Below are 23,160 nucleotides of genomic sequence, written 5' to 3' on the forward strand. Positions count from 1 at the left end.
TAACAGACGCCTCAGCTCTAACATGCCTAAAGATATATTAAGTTAGCAAAAGGGACCAGCCCACTCTGGGTTGGTCATATGCTTTCACACAGATCTCTACTGTGATGCAACGCTGTAAAGAATATCATATCAGTTCTCTCCTGTCTTTGTTTTGTTTTGTTTTTTCACTCTTTCTTTTAATGGGCAGAAAAGAAAACAATGTTAGATAACATCATGTGCTACTGGTCTGATCCACCAATAACTTTTAACAGCCTCATCCACACAACAGAAGGATAAAAGGACTGAGATAGTGTGTGTGGGTGTCGGGTGGAAAGCTATAGATGAACGTATTATGGCTTTCATCAGTGGTTTGTCCACGATACTTTACAGCATCAGTCCAAATTTTTGTCTGTTTGTTTGCCTTCAAAGTCTAAGAAACAAGAGCCTTAAAATGCAGTTGAATTATGTAATGACATGAAGGAGGAGGAAGTTTAATTTAGGCACTCCTTTAGAGAACCAAGAAAACTGCTTCTTTATTGTCGTTTTCTTTATTTCTTAAACTATGGTCTGAAATCTCTGCAGGTGTTTAACTGGTGACATGCCAGCACTGCTCTGGTAATTTATGTTGTAGTTGATTTGATTTCATTCTTATGCATAAAAATAATATAAGCATGGGAAAAAGTGCAATGCAATGGGGCGTGCAGATGATGAAGTTTTTCGCCTACACATTTTTGTGCACGCAAACAGTTTAATCATTCCTAACAGTTAATTTATATTTTTTTTACTTCCATCCCCACAAACTCACAGTATACCACAAAACCATTCCTCTGCAGCTATTAATTTGAATTCCAGACTGATTATTTTAAAACCTGGGCAGGACTTGTTTTTTTTCTCGTCATCCTGTACTTCTCCCTTTTCAGTTCTCTGAAGTAATCTTTAGAGCAGTTGGTAACCTGTGAGATAACAACGCATTTTGAAATAAAATACCTCCATCTTAAGAAATTAACTGCCAAAATGTACGTTTTTGTCCGCTCACTCACAAAAAGACCGCAGAGATCTCTTGGTAGCCTTCTGTGATCACACAAAGCTTTTTGTCATTAAATCTAAAATCAGTGTCAGGTTCAGTGACATGGTAAGTATTACTAGTTAACCTGTACAGTAACATTGAACATGAAGGTTTTATAGTAAGCCTACTAAAATTATCTCTGATTCAAGAACCGACCCTTCAGCTGGTTCAGATGCTTTCTGGTCTCACTAAATCAAACATCACAGCCTCTGTGACACAAAACAGATCCATACAGGTTCATCAGCCACCTACGTAGCTACATGTGTGCTCACTGCTCAACAATCGTCTGCCATTCCTGTCAACTCTCTCACTTTGTCACTCATCACTCAAGTGAGAGAACGTTATCAGCCAGGGTGTGAAATTAATAATGCAAAGTAACCAAAGTGTTAAAAGAAAATATCACAGTCAGCATCTGTAGTACATATCCACTGTAAAAGATAAAGATCAAAAAATTTTCCCTTGTTATTCTTATTCTTATTCTTATTCTTATTATTAGTAGTTTTAGATATCGTGCTGATAACAGTCAGAACAAACAAAATGTATGTTCTTACCATTTTGTTGAGGGCTGTTAGTATCCCGCCAATTGTTGCCATCTAGTGTCTACTGTGAGTATGATGGTCCAGTGTGAAGCTGGCCCGTTTGAGCACAGAAGCTACAGGTGGTTAACCTGTATGGACACCTGGATTCCTAGGTTTTTAATTGTTTTATAACGTTATTGAGCGGTATTTGAATCATAATTTCTATAGTTTATCTATCATCTATATTCCAAGACGGGGGATAGTTTTGACCCAGGAACCCAGCAGTAATCTAGAAATCACCAGCACCATCACTGGGTTACAACCGCCCATTGATACTGTACAAAGTTAACCCAATATTGCGTTGGTGCTGCATTGACTTTGCACAGGGTCATTTTTAAGCCAGTGATTTTCAGTATATATTTTGAAATAAAGTCAGCTCATTAGAGATTACACAACTTCTTCCTATGAGAGAAAAGTAGCTTAGGGTACAGGTGATCACTGCATTTGAAAGCTATTGCTTTCAGATCTGTGTTGACAATGACAAATTGTTCACATAGAGTGGATACCCCTGGTACAAAACGTCATCCATTCTACAAGGATAATCCTACATATAGCCATATGCAACATTTCTACATTTATTATTTGACATTATCATATTTATTCTGGTGTTTATGGCTACCTTGTGTGGTGATAGTCCAGCTATAGTATTGAGGTTAATCGGAAAGCAAGAAGAAACCAGACATGAATATGAACACTGAGTCTTGAACTAGGTGATTTTTACATCTTCCTCTGTGCAAAAACATCCACACTCAAGGCTAATCGTTTTACATACAACAGAACTGGACATTTCATTGCTGTCTTGGTTCATTCGTTCATTCTTCATTTGTCCCAGCTTCAAAATGAGCGCTGTGTTTCACATTGTGAGCATCGACTATTTTAAAATACACTAGATTAGAAAAATGAGTTAGTGTGTTTTATCTATCTATCCCACAAATCATCTGTTTCATTCTCTCTCTTTTTTGTGGTGAACAGCCTGGCGCATAGACACATTGAAAAGCGCATGGCTTGTAGAAAAAAGCCATGTCACTTTTGTTTAGGTGGTCTGACAGTTTGCAGTGATCACTGCTCTGCGTGGTTAATTCTCGAGAGTTAACCACGAATGCAAACCGAACATTTCCTGTTGCAGCTAACTTGGTACAAGTATTACTGAAACAAGTTATGTTATATAAGGTTTACAGCATCCGTAATGAAGCAGAAAATATGAAACAAACAAAATGACAACTAATCGTTTGGACTCTACCACATAACAACCTCATCATAGCAAATTCAAAAACAGTCGCAAATACGATTGAAAAATCATTTTAAAATACACAAATATGAATAGAATTTCTAAATACATTTACAGTATGTATCCTAAAACTAACAGTGACTCCTAACTGGCTGTCAGGAGGAACTGTGTCCTTGTCTGGAATTCACCAAGACTAAAAAACACCTTTTGTTTTCAATCTTAAAAAAAAAATCACGTTCATTTTATTGGCATGAGTTTTGTTGAAATAGGTCGAATAAGGTGTGCAATGTGAGTAATAAATCACAATGTCCAAAAGAAGGAAAACTGATGGCTTAAATATTACCACCTAGAAGCTCTACTATAATAACAGAAAACATATTTGCAAACAAATCCATGAAAAAGCTAAAAGTACAAGTATAAATTAAATACTGATAATAAATATAATAAAAAATAATTTCAGTTTTATAATTTAAAACTAACAATTTCAGTTTCTTCAATATGACCTTCAGTAGACCACTGATTCTCGAGGAACAGTTGTTGAAGGGAAATAACCATGCAGGTACATTTATTCTGTATTTTTAAATAAATTATAGACTGAGGAGGTCGTAGACAAGATAGAAGTTTATTATATTTTACTTAATTTTATTTATTTTTATTCATTGTTTTTTTGTGAAGGGGATTGCAATGAATCTAGGGAAGTGTATATCCAGAAGATGGCAGTAATTCATCAGTAAGGATTCGTGCTACTGTAAAAGGGGAACGAAGAAGAAAGAGCAGCAGTAGCAGGAGAGGGCGACGCAGAAGAAGAATGACGAGAATGCTAAACGGAAAATAGAGGGGAAGGAGTACTGTTCGGTGAACGTTAAATTAACGCATTTACCTCGAGTTATTGCCATTGAACATAGCTGCATTACATTCGCTAAACTATGACAGAGCCTCAGTCAGCGCTGTTACTCAGGAGACAGCTTGCAGGTAATTAAACCTTGGAGTTAACTGATGCTGGCTGCCGAGCTAACGAAGAACCCTGTCGTTAGCTGTGATTCAAACGATGGTGCTGGCGCAAACTGTTTTCTTGAACCTTCCACACTAACGTTAAGGTCCCATGACAAATAAACTGCGTGGGGATTACTGCAGTGGATTGTCGACAGACACGTTCCTCTCTTGACATATAAACGCATTCAGTGTGCTGGGAGACCAGCACACTGTGTAGACGTGTGTTCGGCTTTGCATACTGATTTCAGTTGAAAGCCGCTGTCAGAAGTCCCAACGACTTTCTAGTATCGTTATAGCTAAAAGCAGCCTAACGTTAGCCTCGAGCTGGCTCGACTGACTCGATGTGTTTACATATATTTCAACCGGCATAACAAGGGGTGTTTCGCCTTTTTACGTATGGTGTTTACTAGTTGTGCTAACAATGTGATGATAGTCAACATTTTATTGATAAATCTAATTAAGGTTTCACTAGATGACCAGTTTCCCGTTGCCAACCTCACTGAATTGTTAACACATTTAGCAAACTCTAAAGGCTAACGTTAGCTGCTGTCACTGTTGTTAGCTTCAACACGCCAAGCTAACAAGCTAATGATAATCTCGCATTAGCTCTTTTTGTTGTTTGAGCAGTCAGCTGCGAAGTAAATTTAGCTACTCTAATATTACCCACTTTCCAAAAATAGCTGAGTTGAACAGACATCGAATAAGGTTTTGGGTTTGTAGCTCTAATGTTTGAGGTTTTGGTTGAGATTGTAAATTCTGTGCAAACTGTCAGGGACACAATGTGCTCTTTGTAGTTTTATTGTAATTGCCTCCTTAGTGATGGGTAATTCTCTTGGACTTGAATGCTGTTATAGTGGGATTGGATTGAAATGAGAATTAGCTAATGCCAGAAATTTTAAAGTATGGTTAGTATTTTATTACCTTCTTATACATACGTGGACCTGTTGTAGAGGATTTTGTGGGGAAAAAATAAATAAATTAGCAAATTTTTCATTGACAAATACATGTCCTTCATTGTACACACACACTTATACAATCATAGAATCTGCATGAATGTGCAGTAAAGCAGAATACCAGTTAGTGTACCAGCTAACTGAGAACCATTTTTTTTGAGAATTCCCTGAATCCAGTCAATGTGTACAAAATTGCTGAGAGAGAGACTCGTAACACTGAGTTATGATGATATAAATTGTTGCTGAAGTGAAAAGTGTCCCTCCATATATGCATGTAGATTAGGTTACAGTTGCTTGTTATGTTCAAGAATTATGACATCTTATGACTAATTAGCGTGGGTCTATAACAGTTTTCAGTAAAATAGCAGGGAATATTACAAAATTATTAACTTGGGAGTCGTCCAATTATGTTGCATATCAAATTTGATAAGCATTGGATGAATGCTTATTTGAAAAGCACCACAAACTGCTCTCTTAAGATTTCTGATTTCTGGTGATCAGTATTCTGACACCACTTTGTGGTTAAGTGGTAAAGGTATTTGAGAATGCAATTATCCTATAATGTACAATGTGAAATGAAGCTATGCGTAAAATTAGGAGTTTCAAAGAGCAATATCACAAGAAATGCAGTGTGATCCACTAAATATTAGATGATCCTAAACTATTATGGTGGTGTTTGGTTTCTAAGACAAGGGTTATGTTGTCTCCTCAGCAGTATCCAGAAAAACATCTGCCTGTTAAACATACTGTAGACACTATGTGAGCCATTGTCAATTTGACTTTCTTTAACATTTGTTTTCATATCTAGAGCTGAACAAAAACCCAGTTGAAGGATTCTCAGCTGGCCTGATCGAGGATAATGATCTCTACAGATGGGAAGTCCTTATTATCGGGCCTCCTGACACACTATAGTAAGCCTGTCACTATCTTATGTATGGGATGTAGTGGGAGAGATCTGTTATTATGTTGTGCTCTGGACGACTCTTATTACTTCAGTTTCTTGGGATGTTTTGAAACTTTTTCTTACCTATACATTGATTTTTCTCTTTGGTCTTTTTTGTTCACAGTGAAGGTGGTGTGTTTAAAGCTCATCTGACATTTCCCAAAGATTACCCTCTCAGGCCACCTAAAATGAAATTTATCACAGATATTTGGCATCCTAATGGTAGGTTCCCATGTACCACACTGTCAGTGGTATTTACCTTTGTGTGTAGTAAACCCTTTTTAAGGGAGTGGAAGTTCCATCTCTTTCAAAGAGACCATAGTGTTCAGTTTTGGATATGTTGAAGATTTTACATTTTGTGATGTATGTTAATACCAAAGAATATTTATATGCAGTTCATGTTAAAGCTCATTCCATACCCATTCATTTCAGTACGTCAGAATCTTCAGCTACCAATTTTAAATTAAAGAAATATTCAGAGAAGTACTTTAGCAAGGCCAGCAAGAATCTACCAGAGTAAACTTCAAACAGTAATAACAGACTGTTGAATAAGGATTAAAATTTTTTACCATACTTCTGCTGATAAAAAATAAATTGAAATATTAAGACTATATATTAAATATTTAAGACTCTCTGTCATATTTGACAGATTTTTAGTAGCCTAGCAAGGAAGAATTGGCAGGAATAGGACTATCCGGATATGCAAAGCTGATGCAGATCTATCCACATACTGCTACAAAGGGTGCTTCTGCTAAATATTGACTCAGAGTTGAGGCAGATATTTTTCACAGCCACTGTCTATAAACAGTATCATTAATTAGTTTGGTAGCTGATTGGTTAAATGTCATTTGTAAATGCGCATTAAAAGCAAACATTAACACTCATTATACCACAGGAATGGCGATAGCATTTTCTGCTTCATTAATTGTATTCTGCATGCTTTTTTCCACAGTTGACAAGAATGGAGATGTATGTATTTCTATTTTGCACGAGCCTGGAGAGGACAAGTATGGCTATGAGAAACCAGAAGAGCGCTGGCTGCCTATCCACACAGTGGAAACCATCATGATTAGTGTTATCTCTATGCTGGCAGACCCAAATGGAGACTCACCAGCCAATGTGGATGCTGCAGTAAGTTTACTTGTTGATACTTTATGTTGTAAAATTTCTGTAAAATCTAAAAATTTCCTGGTTTATGTTTTTGATGCCATTAAACAGTAAATGTTTGATTAAAAAAAAAACAGAATTTGTGAATGTATGAATTATATTATAAATAAATATTTTATTTTTATAAATAAAACTATTGCAAATATAATGATGAAATTTAAAAAAGAAGATATGTAATATACTGGAAAGATAAAACTTAAGCAGCTGAATTGTCTTTACCTTTTTTCCTCTCTGCAGAAAGAGTGGCGGGAGGACAGGCACGGTGCATTTAAAAGGAAAGTCGCCCGTTGTGTACGAAAAAGCCAAGAAACTGCGTTTGAGTGATATTTAGCAAGGATCTAGCATCATGTTTTCAGGGCAAGTATTCTTAACTTTAATCCTTTTAAAACCTTCAATTCATGAATCACAGCCAACTTCAGCTGTTTAGAAATGGCATGGCACCAAGTAAATTGTGTTGTAGTTTGAATGTAAGGTGCTCTCCACTGTCATGATTCCAAAGTTTTGTTTAGTTTTTTTTTTATTCTTCTTTTCTCTTTGACTTTAAGGCCATTTTGGAGACTGCAGTTTGTGGTGCCGTTTAATTTTATTGCATTGTACTGAGTGGTGTTGTGGTTAACTTGCACTCATTAATATAAATGGGGTGGGCAAAATAATAGAAACACGTCTCTGTATAATCAACACCTCTCTAAAACAGCTGCAACAAGAACTGAACATTAGAACATTTATAAAGTCTGTTGTATTAACTGCATCTGTGCGTTCACACATATGGATGCAGTAAGGAGTTGGCGATATCTGACCTCTGATGGATCTGTAATTCTGGTGTTTTGTTGTGTTAAGATCATACTCATTACATCCTCTGCTCCAATTGGATCGTTGTTATCTGACATATCCACAGCTGTCAGACACACCAGCTATGCTGGTGATTTGTTTCCATATGTCGTTCTTTTTTTAATGTCTGAGTAACTCATTGAAAATGTCGCAGAGATGTGGGAACCTGGAGGCTAGAACGATCATCTTTACTCCAATTTGTTTAAAGTTCCTTCGTATAGTGAAGTAGTTAACAACTCTGTGCTTCTACTGGGATGAAGATGATTGTAATTGGCTCTCGCCAGGCTGTTGCTCACACTGCATCAGAGGATATTTGCATAAAGTTAGCTGTTGTACTAGCTTTTTTTTTAATTTCTTTTGAAAAACTGGCAGCTCAGTGTTTAACTATGTTTTTTGCATTTCCAAAATCTCATTGTTCCAATATATTTATTATGTACATAACACTTAATGTAGATCCACCCTTTCTGCCTCTCTAGAACCATAAACTAACATTACAGTTACCAGTACGTTCAAATAATTCCCCTTTGACTCTGTTTTGCTGATTCCTAACATTTTTTTTTAAACATTTTTTCTGTTATTTGTATGTGTTTTCCCACAGGTCTCCAATTGAAAATCAACATGGCACTGTTTCCTGCACTCTTCCACCTGCCAGGCTTGTCCTCCTTTATTTTGGCAGGAACAGACTGGCTACTGTAGGCTGCAATAGAACATAACAGTGACTACCAAGGCTGACAGAAAACCGCCAAGCAAGTGCCAACTCAAAAACACAAACAAACCCAGAAGATGATAAAACATTTTTCAAGTCTATGAACTGCTTCAACATTCAGGAAGATATGTAAAGACATGTATATAGCACAGACTAAACCGGATAATATATAAGCTCCCTTTCCATCCATCAAGACACTTAGACTAAATGGATAGCACTGGTTCAGATAGATTTATTTTTGTCCACTTCCCCCCTCAACTTCAGCATACTTTAGTTCTCTTCATATTGTTTTATCAGGATGTCTTAAATAGAAAGAGAATTGTGATGCTGTTGAAGGAATGTCACCACTGAAGAGCTTGATTGATTCAAGTGAGACATGAATGACGTGACTGATGAAGGGTTTTTCCATATTGAATACAAAGCTGTTCTCATGGGTTCTTGAACACTCTCAGAATTCAGCATTGTACCTGAATGATTTTGTTTTTCTTCATCTTTTACAAGTCTTACCATCCTGCTCAGTTGACTTGAGAAAGGCAACGTACTCCTTAATTTTTGTGCATGCTAAATTTTGTTTATCTTTATTCAAAAGTGCCTCCTAATAAAATGCTTGGCCACTTCACCCTGAATTGAACAAGTGTTTAAAATGTTGAAAAAAGATGGAGAAATTGTGTACTTATGTATGAATTTACTTATTAGCCAATACACAGGGAATCTGTATAATTAGGTAATTGGTAACAATTTGGTGTAGCAATAACTCCCCTAGTATGAAATGTACACATGTTAATTTTTGATATCCTGATACAATTTGAAGTCCTTTTCTCCACTTTTCTGTTATTTTAGCAGCCTCTCTTTTCCTTGTCCGTGTCGTCTTCAGTAGGAATTGTTATGCATGCTTTATCTTACATTTTTGGTTTGTTTTTTTTTTTCCTTTTTTTTTGTTTTTGCTGAATGTTTCTGGGATTTTGTTTGCGAATGTTTGAGTGTTTGTGTATACAGTATGTGTGCCCATTTTGTTTTGTCACTCTCTGCCCTGATCCACAATCTCAAGATTATTCTGCTCACTGAACTATTGCAGTTTTGCCTAATGTACAAAGACAAAATACTGATGTATATTTTTCATGTTATGAAACCTGTTACCTGTAGTGAGTTCTTCTAAAATATGACTTTTTTTCAATATTTACTTGTGTATTTAATTCAGGTGTGTTTCGGATACAACATGAATTACAAATTGCTCATGACAAACACAACAGAAACCTTTCATGGACACAAATAACATATAAAATGGCCTTTTTTCCCCCGCATTATTTCAAACAAAATATCCCTTAAATATTGCAGATATTTGGACGGTTTATGAGACCGTATTTCTGGGGTTTAAACTTAAATGACACAAAACACATGTACGGTACTCTTACTGTGTGATGTAATGTCAGGGAACAGGCATGTGTCACAGTGTCGTAAGTGGCTCCAATGGAACAGACCCTGAATATACCCAGTTCAGCAGCTTAATTTTACAATGAACTTATGGACCTGAGGTGGAATTCATGGTGTACTTTGGTGTTTGTGGAGTCTCCTACCTCACGAATGAATGTACCTGACACAGTAGTACGACTTTTCATCTCTGGGGTATGAGTTTACGAGGAGCACCTGAAGGCAACACAAGTTTTACAGGGGTTTACTAGGTTTTGGACATGCATACCGTACTGCCTTGGGCGTTTACTCTTATCAGTAAAGACAATCCTCCATGTGCTCACACTCACTCTAAAACCATAAGACACTGCATGAGTTGTCACCCGGGATTTCTGTTTCTGTAGGTGGAAAATAAAATTTCTCAAGTCAGCACGTTTTACCCTTTGGTATGGAGAATTATCAACCTTTGCACCGACATGAATCAACTGTGAATTAAATCACGTGTGTAAAACTATTCCTAATACATTCGATTGAGTACAAGAAGAAGAAATATGGTCTTGAAACGGTCATGTGATTACCAATCTATTACCGTGTTTTTGAACGCAGCACCACTGCCTACTATATGCCCCTTCGTCATATCGCGATAGAGACCATCAGGCCACGGAGCTAACGCTGAGCAACATGGCGGAAGGTATGAGATTGATTTTTTTTGGACTATTTGGTACACTCCCTTTTTTACTCGTAGGCTTATTGAACTGTCGGACTGAATCAACTAGTGTCTTGACAATTTAATGAACCGTGCATTGTCTGTGGTTGAAAATACGAAGCACTGCGACACCCTTCTTGTCACACTCAGCTTGTCAGTGAGCAAGCTCCACCGTTTGCTCTCGTTAATGTTGCTAGCTGAAATTTAGAGCTAATAGTTAGCCGAACCGGGCAAGAAATTATGTTGGTGGGTTGGACTGCGGGGAATGGCTTTTTATTTGGGGGCATTGCTGCTTTGCTCCGTAAAAAAACAAAACAAAACCTGAGGCTAGCTCGCAGAATTTGCAGATAGTATTGATAATAGTGTCCAGCTAAACGTCAGCGTCATGGATGGTGTCAAACTGTCCACACTATCAAGCTATAATTTCGTAACGGTTAACGCTCTGTTAAACTGTCGCTGTATTGTTCATGAAGATGTACTTTTTAAAGCAAAGTCTGATGTCAGTGCTGTGAAGTGGAGGGTAAATACGGGACAGGACGCTTCACGGGACAGGGTAGGTGTCACTCCCTGTCAGGTATCATCGGCACCACCTGGCAGAAGTGCTGTGGCCAAGGGCACCACCTATATTTGGCCTAGACACAAGGGAACATCTGCTGCGTTCCTCCTTAAGGGAAATCTGCTTACCAACTTGAATCCAGAGAACAAACACTCCAACCTGTGGTGTTACTGTATGCAACTTCTCCATTTCTACTGGGCAGAGAGCATATTTATTTGGGCATACAAAATGACTGTCTGAGCCTTCACTAACATAAAAAAGTCACATGGAAGACAGAGGGCACATTGCATTTCTTCAGAACTGCTCTTACAACGCCGTCATTCTGTTGTCAGTGGCACAGTTTGACAGTATTTTCACAGTCTGTTTTGTATTTTGTATTGTGTGTTTGGAAGAGACCAGATCATCCTCTTTTTTGTTTAATGAAATGCATTTCATATGAGTTTTGTTTAGGATGTGTTGTTTTTGTATTGTTTGTGTATCGCTGAGAGTTTGTCATATACATGGTTGCCTCAGGAGGAATTTTCCAAAGCTTGAGATAAATATTCATTTTGGCAGATGCTTTTAGTGGGGTCTGTTAATTCTGCAAAACAAAGCTGGACAATTAATTAAAATATTACAGAATTCGTCCAGTGGCTGGTCTGTTGGTCCTAAGCTGCTGCACCAGCATACCACCCTTCCTGTGTTAAGCTGATCAGGTGGTTTTCAGAAACACCCCTTTTCTGTTCCTCATGACTGTACTATAGCTGTGCCAGTAACGGTTTACGAGGGAGGACAAAGTAACGTGCCACCTCAGCATTCTTTCTTCACTAAAACTTTACTGGTTTAGAGGAAGGAAATGGGCCTCACTTAAACTCTGTGGAGTCTTGGCTGAGACATGATTCAGTATTGCAACTCAGAGATTTGTAGAAAGTGTATTTCAGTGGAACAGGGAAAGGTTTGTCCAAACGAAACCACTAGATTTGCCATGGTCAGTTTTTAAAATTCAGAAATTTGGTTCTTAAACAGAAAATGATGAAAATCTGCTTTTTCTGTCTGACTGTCCAACTGTGGCCTGTATCTGGCCAACTGGTCACATGGGAAAGTGCTTGAAACCAGTGTTATGAAAAGTAATAATGTCAGAAGTCACATTTCTCATGCCATTAGTATTGTAGGTGCAGATCCAGCTCTCAGCCTTTATGGTTTACTTCTTCCTGCCATATTATCAAGGCCATAAAAGTCATCTTTAAACAGCAGTAATATTTCTGCAAAACCACATTTTGGAAAATAAACTGAAAAGGAAAAGTGCTTTAAAGAGTCTGGTTTTAACCTGTGTTCAGAAATAGGTCATTCTAACCTACTTTTTGTATCCATGCATTTTGTTTTGTCCTCTGTCTGTCTCCTCTACCTTGATGTGGGACAGAGGAGGTGGCCAAGCTGCAGAAGCACCTGGCCCTGCTCAGGCAGGAGTATGTGAAGATGCAGCAGAAGCTGGCTGACACAGAGAGGCGATGTGCTGTGCTCGCTGCTCAGGCCTCTGGCCAGGGCTCCTCCAGCCCTGCAGCTGGAGACACCTTCATTAGCCGTCTGCTGGACATCGTGGCTGACCTCTATCGGCAGGACCAGTACAGGTGAGGACCATGGTTGTAAGGGATGGGTACGGGTCTTTTTTAATCCAGCAGTGGTGCAAATGTTATATAGTTGTGTGTCTGCTCTGGTATGTGTTGTGTGATACAACCTGGTTGTGGTGCTACGTTGTTTCAGTTGATGGGCTTGTCACAGAACATCATGAAAGCCTGTGACTGAAGGACATGTCTTGATTGTTCTCAGCAACATGTTTGTACTTGAATATGTTGAGTCTTTGTTTCTTTGTTTGTTAGCTTCAGTACTATTAAAGACCTAAAATATTTGTGATGTATACTTGGCTTCTCAGAGATGAATGTGTTTGTTTTGCAGTGATCTGAAAGTGAAAGTCGCAGGGGAGAAGCTCAGTGCCCATAAGTTTGTGTTGGCTGCTCGCAGTGATGTCTGGAGTCTGGCTAACCTGGCCTCCACCTCTGAACTGGACCTAACTGGTGAGCAACCTCAGAGTGTTAAAGGCTTATAGCTTAAATTATAATTAAAAATCCACTCATTATTTACTCGTCCTTCATTCAGTCAACATGCTCGAGTTAATAGATGATGACTGAATATTTATTTTGGAGTGGACTCTGCAGATTGTCAAAGTCCAGAATTGGACTTTATTATTATTAATTATTTTTTTTATTATTATTAATTGGAAATTATTATTAACGTATTTATCAGTCAAAACTCTAACATGTTTGTAATCGATCACTCTGTGTAAATCCCTGACTTTATAATATAATTGATTCCCAGATTGCAAGCCTGAGGTTGCCATGGCGATGTTACGCTGGGCATACACAGATGAGTTGGAACTCAGTGAGGATGATGCCTTTCTTATTGACTTGATGAAGCTGGCTAACCGCTTCCAGCTTCAGCTGCTCCGAGAGAGGTCAGCACAAGTACCCTGCCTTTTTCTTTGCAAGCTACACTGAAACCTTAATTGCTGTGAGTGGCAGTGCTACTGTTGCAGAATATTCAGTAACACATGCAACGCATCTGTCTCCGGGACAGGTGTGAAAAAGGCGTGATGTCCTCGGTGAATGTCAGGAACTGCATTCGCTTCTACCAGACAGCTGAGGAACTAAATGCCACCACCCTGATGAACTACTGTGGGGAGATCATAGCCAGTCACTGGGTGAGTATCTTCACACAGTGATTGTTCATGGCCAACTGGGCAGGTTAGGGGGTGTTTATATGTGTGTGTGTGTGTGTTTGCATATGCCTGAGGGATGAATGAACTCTTTCATTTTTTTTTTTCAGTGGTGCGATACCATAACTTAGTTTGCTATCTGCTTTTAGCTGTCTTGATGATATGATCATCTACCTATCTTGAAGCATCAAAATAAGCATGCCGCCTCTGAATCCACCAGCCACTTTTATCCAAACATTGTGTTTCTCTGTGGGTTAATCTCCTCACTATGTTAACTCCTTTTTGATGGGTCAGAAATGTGTTGTCTCATCAGCATGTATTACCATCACCATTTACGATACAATAAATCCAGAGAGGCCACAGCTCAGTAGCTGCCAAGGTTATCTTTACAACTTTGGTGTAGAAAATGTTTACTACACCTCCGGTCTCATTTTTTTTAACATTCATTAAAGCAAGGAATTCTTTCAGCATTTTGATATTATGTCGAGGTCTCCGTCTGTAGTTTGGTGTGTGGCACTTGTTCTTGATGCTTTCCATCATGTGCCAGTTCTGATATTTGACACTCATGCTCTGTTGTGTTTCATTACCTGTCATTTATTAGGATGATCTGAGGAAAGAAGATTTCAGCACCATGAGTGCCCAGCTTCTGTACAAGATGATCAAATCTAAAACAGAGTATCCTCTTCACAAAGCCATCAAAGTTGAGCGAGAAGATGTAGTCTTTCTCTATCTCATCGAGATGGACTCACAGGTCAGTTCACCTCAGATACCCATGATTAACTGCTCATTAACAAGTGTTTGTTTTTTAGTTTGTTACACTGTAGCCAACTGAGTATATTAAATGTTTTTGTTATGCTATAAACAGGTTCTCTGTTTTGTTTTTGATGTTGTTATCTTTTTCTTTTCTTTTTTTTTCAGCTACCTGGCAAGCTAAATGAATTGGACAACAATGGCGACCTGGCGCTAGACCTGGCGCTCTCTCGTAAATTGGAAAGTATTGCCACCACTCTGGTTAATAACAAAGCTGATGTGGATATGGTGGACCAGAGTGGCTGGAGCCTCCTGCATAAGGCCATCCAAAGAGGTGTGGAGTCACTATTTTAACCTAACATTGTGTCACCAATGTGTGTTTCTTGTGCTGGTTGTGTCCAAAATAAACTTTTGGCTCAGCTGTCAAGATGTAAACTAACCTCACAAGAAACCCACTTGATCAAATGATTCAATACACAGTTTACGTGAAGAATCACTCTACCCATTTCAAGGCTTTTTTTTTCCTGTACAGACATTAGAGTTAAAACATGAGAGCAGAATTTCTCTCTTTATGACTGTCAGTCGTCCTTCCCCTCTTTCCAGGAGATGAATTTGCCTCCATCTTCTTGATTCGCCACTCGGCTCAGGTCAATGCAGCCACAGTGGGGGCCGTGGAAACCCCACTTCACCTGGTCTGCTCTTTCAGCCCAAAGAAACACTCCGTGGAAGTGATGAGCGGTATGGCACAAATTGCAGAGGCTCTGCTCAAGACTGGAGCCAACCCCAACATGCAGAACAGCAAAGGCAGGTAGGTCACAGGACTCTTGGTTTCTGAGCATCAATGGATTGCCGAGGTGGCCAACCACCCCGCAAAGTATGATGGTGGCTCAGCTTTTTCTTTTGTTGTTTTCAGAACTCCGCTTCATGAAGCTGTGGCGTCAGGGAATGAGCCAGTATTCAGCCAACTACTACAGTGCAAACAGTGAGTTACAGTCTGTTTTTATATGGAATTAGTGAGTTTGTTTCTGACCTGGAAAGTCACAGCATGCCGTGTGTTCAGTAAATTGAACTCCTGAAAAATGTTCAGTTCCCTCTTAGTTCCCTTTGAAAGTGTTTTTCTTTTTCTGTGCCGTTCTGACTAATAAGGGTAGACAACAGATGTAAGCTACTCTCATGGGCTGTGTTGTTTTTGAAAATCACCAGTATGAACCATGGCTAGTGAATTTAGAACATTTTAATTTCAGAATTTCTTGTAAATACAACAGTTTGAAGGCACCGATACTCATGTACATATCATGTCACCCTGGTCATCATTTACGTCCAAAGATAATCCAGCATGTAACCTGGTGTAATCTGTCCTTCCTGTTAGGCTTGACCTGGAACTCAAGGACCATGAGGGCAGCACAGCTCTGTGGCTGGCCCTGCAGTATATCACGGTGTCTTCAGACCCCTCAGTAAACCCATTTGAGGATGATGCACCAGTAGTGAATGGCACCTCATTTGACGAGAATAGCTTTGCAGCACAGCTTATCCAGAGAGGAAGCAACCCTGATGCACCGGACACTACCACAGGTGCTTTTTAATAACCTCACTCCCTCATAAGTTCTGTGTAAATGCAGTGGTGCTTAGGACTTTAGCACATTTTAATCTTCTTCTCCCTTCATTCTGTTCCCTGCAGGAAACTGCCTCATGCAGAGAGCAGCTCGAGCAGGCAATGAGGCAGCTGCTCTTTTCCTAGCTACTCATGGAGCAAAGGTCAACCATGTCAACAAATTGGTACGTATGAACATGAAGCCATGTGACAGCCAAACAGTTGCCTAGTATTCAGACCTGTATCATGCAGGTATTATGTCCTTCAGCAGTTCTGACCTTTATTATAGTGTCTCCAGGCCAAACAGTATAATTTTTCAAAGGTCAGAATAAGATGTCAAGTACCTCTCTAAGTGTTTCATTCAAATTAGGCCTGTGGAAAAATGACAAGCTTTGTCCCCCTTTGTCTTAAATCTTAATCATAGGATGAAGATGAAATTATTATTTTTTATAATTATCTTATTAATCCCTTTACCTTCTTTCAGGGTGAGAGCCCACTTCACACAGCATGTCGCTGTGGCCTGGCAAGCCTGACAGCAGAGCTGCTCCAGCAGGGGGCCAACCCCAACCTGCAGACCCAGAAGGCTCTGTCTGACGACACCCTTGGTGTGGCTATGCAGACCCCCCTCCACATGGCCATTGCTCACAACCACCCAGATGTGGTTTCTGTCATCCTTGAGCAAAAAGGTCAGCATAAGTTTTGTCTTGATGTGTTTGAATTCTTGTACCCAAGCTGTAAAAATACATTATCACTAACTCAGACATCCCAAAATGGATCCACTAAATTCTTCCTTGATCTATTGCATCTATTGCAGCCAATGCACTTCATGCCACCAACAACTTCCAGATCATTCCAGACTTCAGCCTCAAAGACTCTATGGACCAGACTGTGCTGGGCTTGGCCCTCTGGACAGGTACACAGCACTGCACTCAGTAAAACAGTAGATCCTGCATTTTCAAAACGATCTTTTGGAGACAGTTTACATGGTGATAAATGTATATGATGTATAATATGTATAATTTGGGTCTGTCAGGTATGCACACCATAGCAGCTCAGCTGCTGGGCTCAGGGGCTTCTATCAATGACACTATGTCCAATGGACAAACACTGCTACATATGGCCATCCAGAGGCAGGACAGCAAGAGCTCCCTCTTTCTTCTTGAGCATCAGGCTGACATCAATGTTAGGTAATTCCTGCATTTGTGCAGTTATGGACAGATTTTTTTTTAAGAATTATTAATTAGTCCCGGTCTTCTGTTATTCTTTTGTTATTTGAACCAGATTCAGTGACACTTGAGCAGTAATCTGCAGAAGTAACATATCACAACCTAAGGAGGAAATGGTTGATTTAAAGATTAAGATTAAGAGATACTTTATTAATCTCCGTGGGGAAATTTGTCATTAAAATTATGTGGCAGGAAGGTGCACCTTAATTTTGCCATTATTAGAGACAAATGAATTTCAGACATTATTTAAGCAATCTGCCACTATTCAGTTAAGAACTCTCAGGGGAGAATTTTAAATTGTTCTTACCAGAGTCCTACAGAGTTCTTCTGCATCTCATGTCTGTTATTTTTTCCCACCACTACAAGGACCCAAGAGGGACAAACAGCACTACAGTTGGCCATCAGTAACCAGCTGCCACTGGTAGTAGATGCCATTTGCACAAGAGGAGCTGATATGTCTGTGGTGAATGACAAAGGGGACCCTCCACTGTGGCTGGCTCTCGAGAATGGCCTGGAAGATATTGCATCCACGCTGGTGAGGAAAATTCATACACAACCAACTGATAGATGATAGTTTTAGTTTTAGTTTAGTTTTAGTTTTAGTTTCTTATTGATATGCTGTCAGTTGTTAACCCAAACTTTATGTAAAATGAAACGAAATCTTGAAATGACACCTCAGGAATAGTTAAATTAAATTCTAATAAAAAAGGAATTTGACGTTGGAAGACGTTATCCAAAATGGAAAAATTATATACTTACCCTTGCATTAATTGAAACAATAGTGATGTGAATATGTCCACATAACATCCATTATCCTGCAGATATTCACATCAGTGTTATCCAAAACATATGAAGTGAATAGAGACTGGTTCCAAAAAGAAAAAAAATAAAATTACTATAAAACACTGATGTTGTGAAGCAAAGAGTAATAAAACCATAGGGACTGGTGTTCATGCCAACAACACTTGTTATACACAGAGTATGTGTTTTATAGATTTCTGTCTTAGAAATAATAATATTTTCTTGCATTTCGACTTTATGTCTCCTCCCTCGTAGGTTCGCCATGGCTGTGATGCAACTTGTTGGAGCACAGGGCCCTCTGGCTGCCAGCAGACCCTCCTGCATAGAGCTGTTGATGAGAATAATGAGGTCTCTGCTTGCTTCCTCATCCGCAGGTCTGCAAATTCTCCTCACCATTAGGGTTAGGGAAAACAAGATGCTAACCGCCGATGCACATATTTGCCTAGACTGTGAATGTTTTGGATATGGGCAAATGATTAATGCTAAGATTTTAACAAAGTTTGTCAATGAAAATGATGGTAGAAATAAAAATGTAGTCAAACTAAAACTAGCAACCTTTCTGTTTATAAGCTTGATGTACTGAGATCAATGTATCTGGGTATCTTAACTCACTGTCTGTGTCTTGTGTCTTTAGTGGGTGTGACGTCAACAGTCCCAGACGGCCAGGCCCTAATGGGGAAGGAGACGAAGAAGCCCGGGATGGACAAACGCCCCTCCACCTGGCAAGCAGTTGGGGATTGGAGGAGGTGGTGCAGTGCCTTTTAGAGTTTGGAGCTAATGTTAATGCACAGGTCAGTCCCTTCACATCAGAGGGTCTATTTTTCTCTGATATTACTTAGATGTTTTCCTGTCACCACAGCATAAAGCGAATAAGAAGTATAAATGTCAGTTGTAAACATGCTCTTGTTCTCACAGTTAAATCCTGTGTCTGTTTATCAGGATGCAGAGGGCAGAGCTCCCGTCCACGCTGCTATTAGCAGCCAGCACAACGTCATTATACAGCTCCTCATTTCTCATCCAGACATTCGTCTCAACATTCGCGACCGTCAAGGAATGACCCCCTTCGCCTGTGCCATGACGCACAAGAACAATAAGGCAGCAGAGGCTATCCTCAAGAGGGAGCCAGGTGCTGCTGAACAGGTAGCACTGACAAAAATGCACCAGTTTGCCCTAATCCTCAGGATTACTGCTGCACCAATAAAAAATATGCACAGTTACAGTATTAATGTCTCCTTACCTCAAACTTCTGCTTCTGTCCAGGTGGACAACAAAGGGCGGAACTTCCTCCATGTGGCTGTGCAAAATTCAGATATTGAGAGTGTCCTGTTCCTCATCAGTGTCCAAGCTAATGTCAACTCCAGGGTTCAGGATGCAGCCAAACTCACCCCTCTCCACCTGGCCGTCCAGGCTGGATCAGAGATCATTGTCCGCAACCTGGTAGATTTTTGTTTCTCCTCCGCGTTTACTGTTCATGCCAATTTGAGTATTAATGAATGGAAGATGCAGGTGATGCTCTTTTCTTCTTCCAGCTACTTGCCGGAGCCAAAGTAAATGAGCTGACAAAACACAGGCAGACAGCACTACATTTGGCTGCCCAACAGGACCTGGCCACTATTTGTTCTGTGCTGCTGGAGAATGGAGTGGACTTTGCTGCTGAGGATGAAAATGGCAATAATGGTACTTTATGTCATTTTATCTTTGTTGTATCTTTGTGATCTTTGTGGGGGGGGGGGGGGCAGTGTAACCAGTGGTCATATTATGAATCCACTCAGAGCTCAGTCTTTCATTGTTACTGAGAAACAGAACAGTTGAGTCAGTTAAATCCTTAGTCATCATAAAGCGGGTTGCTTTCCAAGAATCAAAATCTTCTTTTGCCAGATAAACAGTGCAGAACATTTCTTTGACACTTCACTATGATAATGTCATTTACTTATTGTCAGTATGCAGCAAATCCAAAAAGCTCTGTGAAGGAATGTTGAAGAGCTATACATCTCTGTCTGTGGGAAAATATATCATCAGTGACCATAGGAACAGAAACCTAACCACCTTTTAACCCAGATAACAGCAGTCACATTTTGGAGCATGGATTCAACAAGGGCCTGTACTACTGCCTTGTTAAAGCTGACTATTCATCCATCTCTGATTTGCACAACAGCCTCAGGTGCTTACTTCTGTTTGTGGTTGTTGTATTTTAGTTTGCTCCATACGTGTTGAGCTATATTGATATCTCGATTATTAATGTTATGTCACTAGAATGTTTCTCAAGATAATGGCCTGTTTTATCTGTAGATATTACTTTGTTCAAATAAGTCATTGTTTTCAGCTTCAGGAATATCAGTTGGAGTTACTCTGTTCAGACTTGGGTAGTTGAAAATATGTTATTACCCACCATCACCCTTATGAATAACATTTTTCTCTGTTCTTCCTCCTGTCTTCCCAGCTCTGCATCTGGCTGTGATGCAAGGTCGCCTTAACAATGTCAGAACCCTTCTCACGGAGTCCAACATTGATGCTGAGGCCTTTAATCTCAGGTAAACTTTCTTTCTTAGGTTCTCTTCAGTCCTGGCATTAACATGTCTCGGATGATCCGATCATCCGAGACCGATTTCCCGCTCTGTATGCAAATATACATGTATATCAATTCCGTTGCACTATTGCATTTGAAATGTTCAGACGTCATGGGCAAAGCCAGCTTACATGATTTGTACGACTTGTGTTTGTTTACGAATGAGTACGTACTGCTTTCACAGAGGACATCCGTTGGGTTGGTGGCCGCTCAGTGTGACCTGGGATACATTTGCATTCACACTCTTGAATGCAAAGCGGCCATGTGACCACCTCTGAATGTGGTCTGAGTGACAGGATCTCAAAAGCGACCTTGTGTGTCTTCTTTTTATCTTACGTCTGCTTAGGGGTCAGTCACCGATGCACGTACTAGGCCATTATGGGAAAGAGAATGCTGCCGCCATTTTTGAGTTGTTCCTGGAGTGTATGCCTGAATATCCTCTGGACAAACCAGATAATGAAGGGAACACGGGTACTGTAGCTTGCTTAATTATTTCTGTTGTTCACAGTATACACATGACATAATAATAACAGTATTACAGTTGTGATGAAATGACTACGACCTGTATTTTATTGCAGTTCTGCTCCTGGCCTACATGAAAGGAAATGCAAACCTATGCCGTGCCATTGTGAGGGCTGGGGCTCGTCTGGGCATCAATAATAATCAGGGCATCAACATTTTCAACTACCAAGTTGCAACCAAACAGTTGCTCTTCCGCCTTCTAGGTAAATTTTTACACTTCATGGTGTTTCAAGGGTTGACCATACTGACAGCCCCACATTACTCTGATACAGTGTATTTGATAGTGATAAGTGATAAAGTATTTTATTTATTTATTTATTTTTGTTTAGACATGTTGTCCAAAGAGCCCCCATGGTGTGATGGGTCCAACTGCTATGAATGTGCTGCCAAGTTTGGTGTTACAACAAGGAAACATCACTGGTCAGTACTATGGCTTTTTTTATATGTGTACAATAAAATATATGTTTTATTAATTTCACTCATGTTTTCACTCTGTGTGAAACTGTAAGATTAATCCTGTGTCTCTTCCTCGATTGTTACCTCCAGCCGCCACTGTGGGCGCCTGTTGTGCCACAAGTGCTCTATTAAGGAGATACCCATCATCAAGTTCGACTTGAACAAGCCAGTGAGGGTGTGTGACATCTGCTTTGATGTACTAACTCTTGGTGGGGTATCGTAATGCACTGGCCCGGATACCCTCCATCATCTGGCCGTGCCAGGCCAAACTTGGCACAGTTATTCAGGCACACCAGGAGAAGGGACATCAGTAGCAGGACATACTAACAAGTGATTTCCCGGACAGTTATGGACCATGGCCTTTATACTATTCCAGTCTATGAAAAACTATTATTGTTCTAGAGGGACGTTTCAAATAGAAAGTGAAACATTGTCTTTTTTGTTTCTGTTTTGATCAAAGTATCTTAAAGTGAATATTAGCAGTTCTCCAGCTTGGTGACGGCTGGACTACGTTTGTTAATCAGTTTCCCAAACTAAAAAATGTGTTTGTACTGATGAGCTCTTATTATCATAAGCAGGTAAGTGCTGTACAGAGACATTTCAGTTCAGTGATAAACATACAAATGATTTAAATCACTTTTGGAGGGGTTTTTCCTCTTCTCTGTTGGGATATTTCACCATCAGCAGCCTTCATGCTATGTGACCTGCCCAAAGACAAAAATTCACTGCTACAAAATGAATATTTACATTCATACGAGCGCCGAGGCTGCTGTCATCCAAGAAAAGTAAAAATATAAAATGCGTCTAGATCACTAGATCTGCAAGGACTAAACTGTCAGCATGTTCTCTGTAATCTTTCATTATTCGCTCTTCTGTCACCCCAATTCTGTATCGACTGGATGAAGTGAGACAGGCAAGGAGGATTTAAAGGGAAAGCAGTTCAGTTTATTTTTAAATGAGCATCATTTCCAAATGAGATCTATTCTATTTAGTTATATTCAGAATTATAACATTGACACTGTATTACTGTACCATTAGAGATGATAGATGGCACAAATGGACAGAGATGAAATTCATGATGAAATGCGGATGTTCTTCTCCATGATTGGTGCATAGTGTGTCATGTGTACGCATCAGCCAAATGAAATGAATGAAATGCTGTTTTTAAACATGGCAAGTTGGGAAAATGTGGCCTGAGAAAAGCCTGTTTTATCATGAGAGGAATATAAATGTGGTGGCCAAAACAAAATTCTCTCTGCAGTCCTTCCCATCAGTTACGGAAATACTCATTATCCCTATGCATGTCAGTTAATTTGTAGCCTTTACGTGTCATGGTCATAATCAAAAATCATATCTGAAAATCAGTCACCAAATAAGACATTCCATTTT

The 23,160-nt window shown here is 39.5% G+C and overlaps 2 protein-coding genes across 2 annotated transcripts; both read left to right on the forward strand.

Annotated features, from left to right (window-relative positions):
* Positions 1–3,623: 3,623 nt before the first annotated feature.
* On the forward strand, positions 3,624–9,621 carry ube2g1a (ubiquitin-conjugating enzyme E2G 1a (UBC7 homolog, yeast)). Its single transcript, XM_041051493.1, has 6 exons — positions 3,624–3,823; positions 5,606–5,708; positions 5,865–5,962; positions 6,693–6,871; positions 7,145–7,264; positions 8,334–9,621. The coding sequence occupies exons 1-5, from the start codon at positions 3,778–3,780 to the stop codon at positions 7,229–7,231; spliced, it is 513 nt and encodes a 170-aa protein (XP_040907427.1). The 5' UTR covers positions 3,624–3,777; the 3' UTR covers positions 7,232–7,264; positions 8,334–9,621.
* Positions 9,622–10,490: 869 nt separating this feature from the next.
* ankfy1 (ankyrin repeat and FYVE domain containing 1) lies at positions 10,491–22,715 on the forward strand. Its single transcript, XM_041052323.1, has 25 exons — positions 10,491–10,539; positions 12,510–12,717; positions 13,043–13,161; positions 13,463–13,598; positions 13,721–13,844; positions 14,461–14,610; positions 14,778–14,943; positions 15,213–15,417; positions 15,523–15,591; positions 15,979–16,181; positions 16,288–16,385; positions 16,685–16,886; positions 17,015–17,113; positions 17,234–17,387; positions 17,793–17,961; positions 18,483–18,601; positions 18,862–19,018; positions 19,167–19,367; positions 19,488–19,664; positions 19,757–19,904; positions 20,668–20,758; positions 21,140–21,264; positions 21,372–21,518; positions 21,645–21,735; positions 21,862–22,715. The coding sequence occupies exons 1-25, from the start codon at positions 10,530–10,532 to the stop codon at positions 21,992–21,994; spliced, it is 3,501 nt and encodes a 1,166-aa protein (XP_040908257.1). The 5' UTR covers positions 10,491–10,529; the 3' UTR covers positions 21,995–22,715.
* The last annotated feature ends 445 nt before the right edge of the window (positions 22,716–23,160 follow it).

The sequence above is a fragment of the Toxotes jaculatrix genome, chromosome 12, assembly GCF_017976425.1.
Source record: "Toxotes jaculatrix isolate fToxJac2 chromosome 12, fToxJac2.pri, whole genome shotgun sequence".
In the NCBI taxonomy this organism is placed as follows: Eukaryota; Metazoa; Chordata; class Actinopteri; family Toxotidae; genus Toxotes; species Toxotes jaculatrix.

What these genes read in the sequence shown, in the direction of transcription:
- ankfy1 (XM_041052323.1), top strand. An exon ending in GGGCTTGGCCCTCTGGACAG is followed by an intron (nt 17,114 to 17,233) that starts GTACACAGCACT and finishes TGGGTCTGTCAG; the next exon opens with GTATGCACACCATAGCAGCT. An exon ending in AGATAATGAAGGGAACACGG is followed by an intron (nt 21,265 to 21,371) that starts GTACTGTAGCTT and finishes ATTTTATTGCAG; the next exon opens with TTCTGCTCCTGGCCTACATG.
- ube2g1a (XM_041051493.1), top strand. Translation starts at nt 3,778, where the DNA reads ATGACAGAGCCTCAGTCAGCGCTGTTACTCAGGAGACAGCTTGCAG. An exon ending in AGATATTTGGCATCCTAATG is followed by an intron (nt 5,963 to 6,692) that starts GTAGGTTCCCAT and finishes TTTTTTCCACAG; the next exon opens with TTGACAAGAATGGAGATGTA. An exon ending in CAGCCAATGTGGATGCTGCA is followed by an intron (nt 6,872 to 7,144) that starts GTAAGTTTACTT and finishes TCCTCTCTGCAG; the next exon opens with AAAGAGTGGCGGGAGGACAG.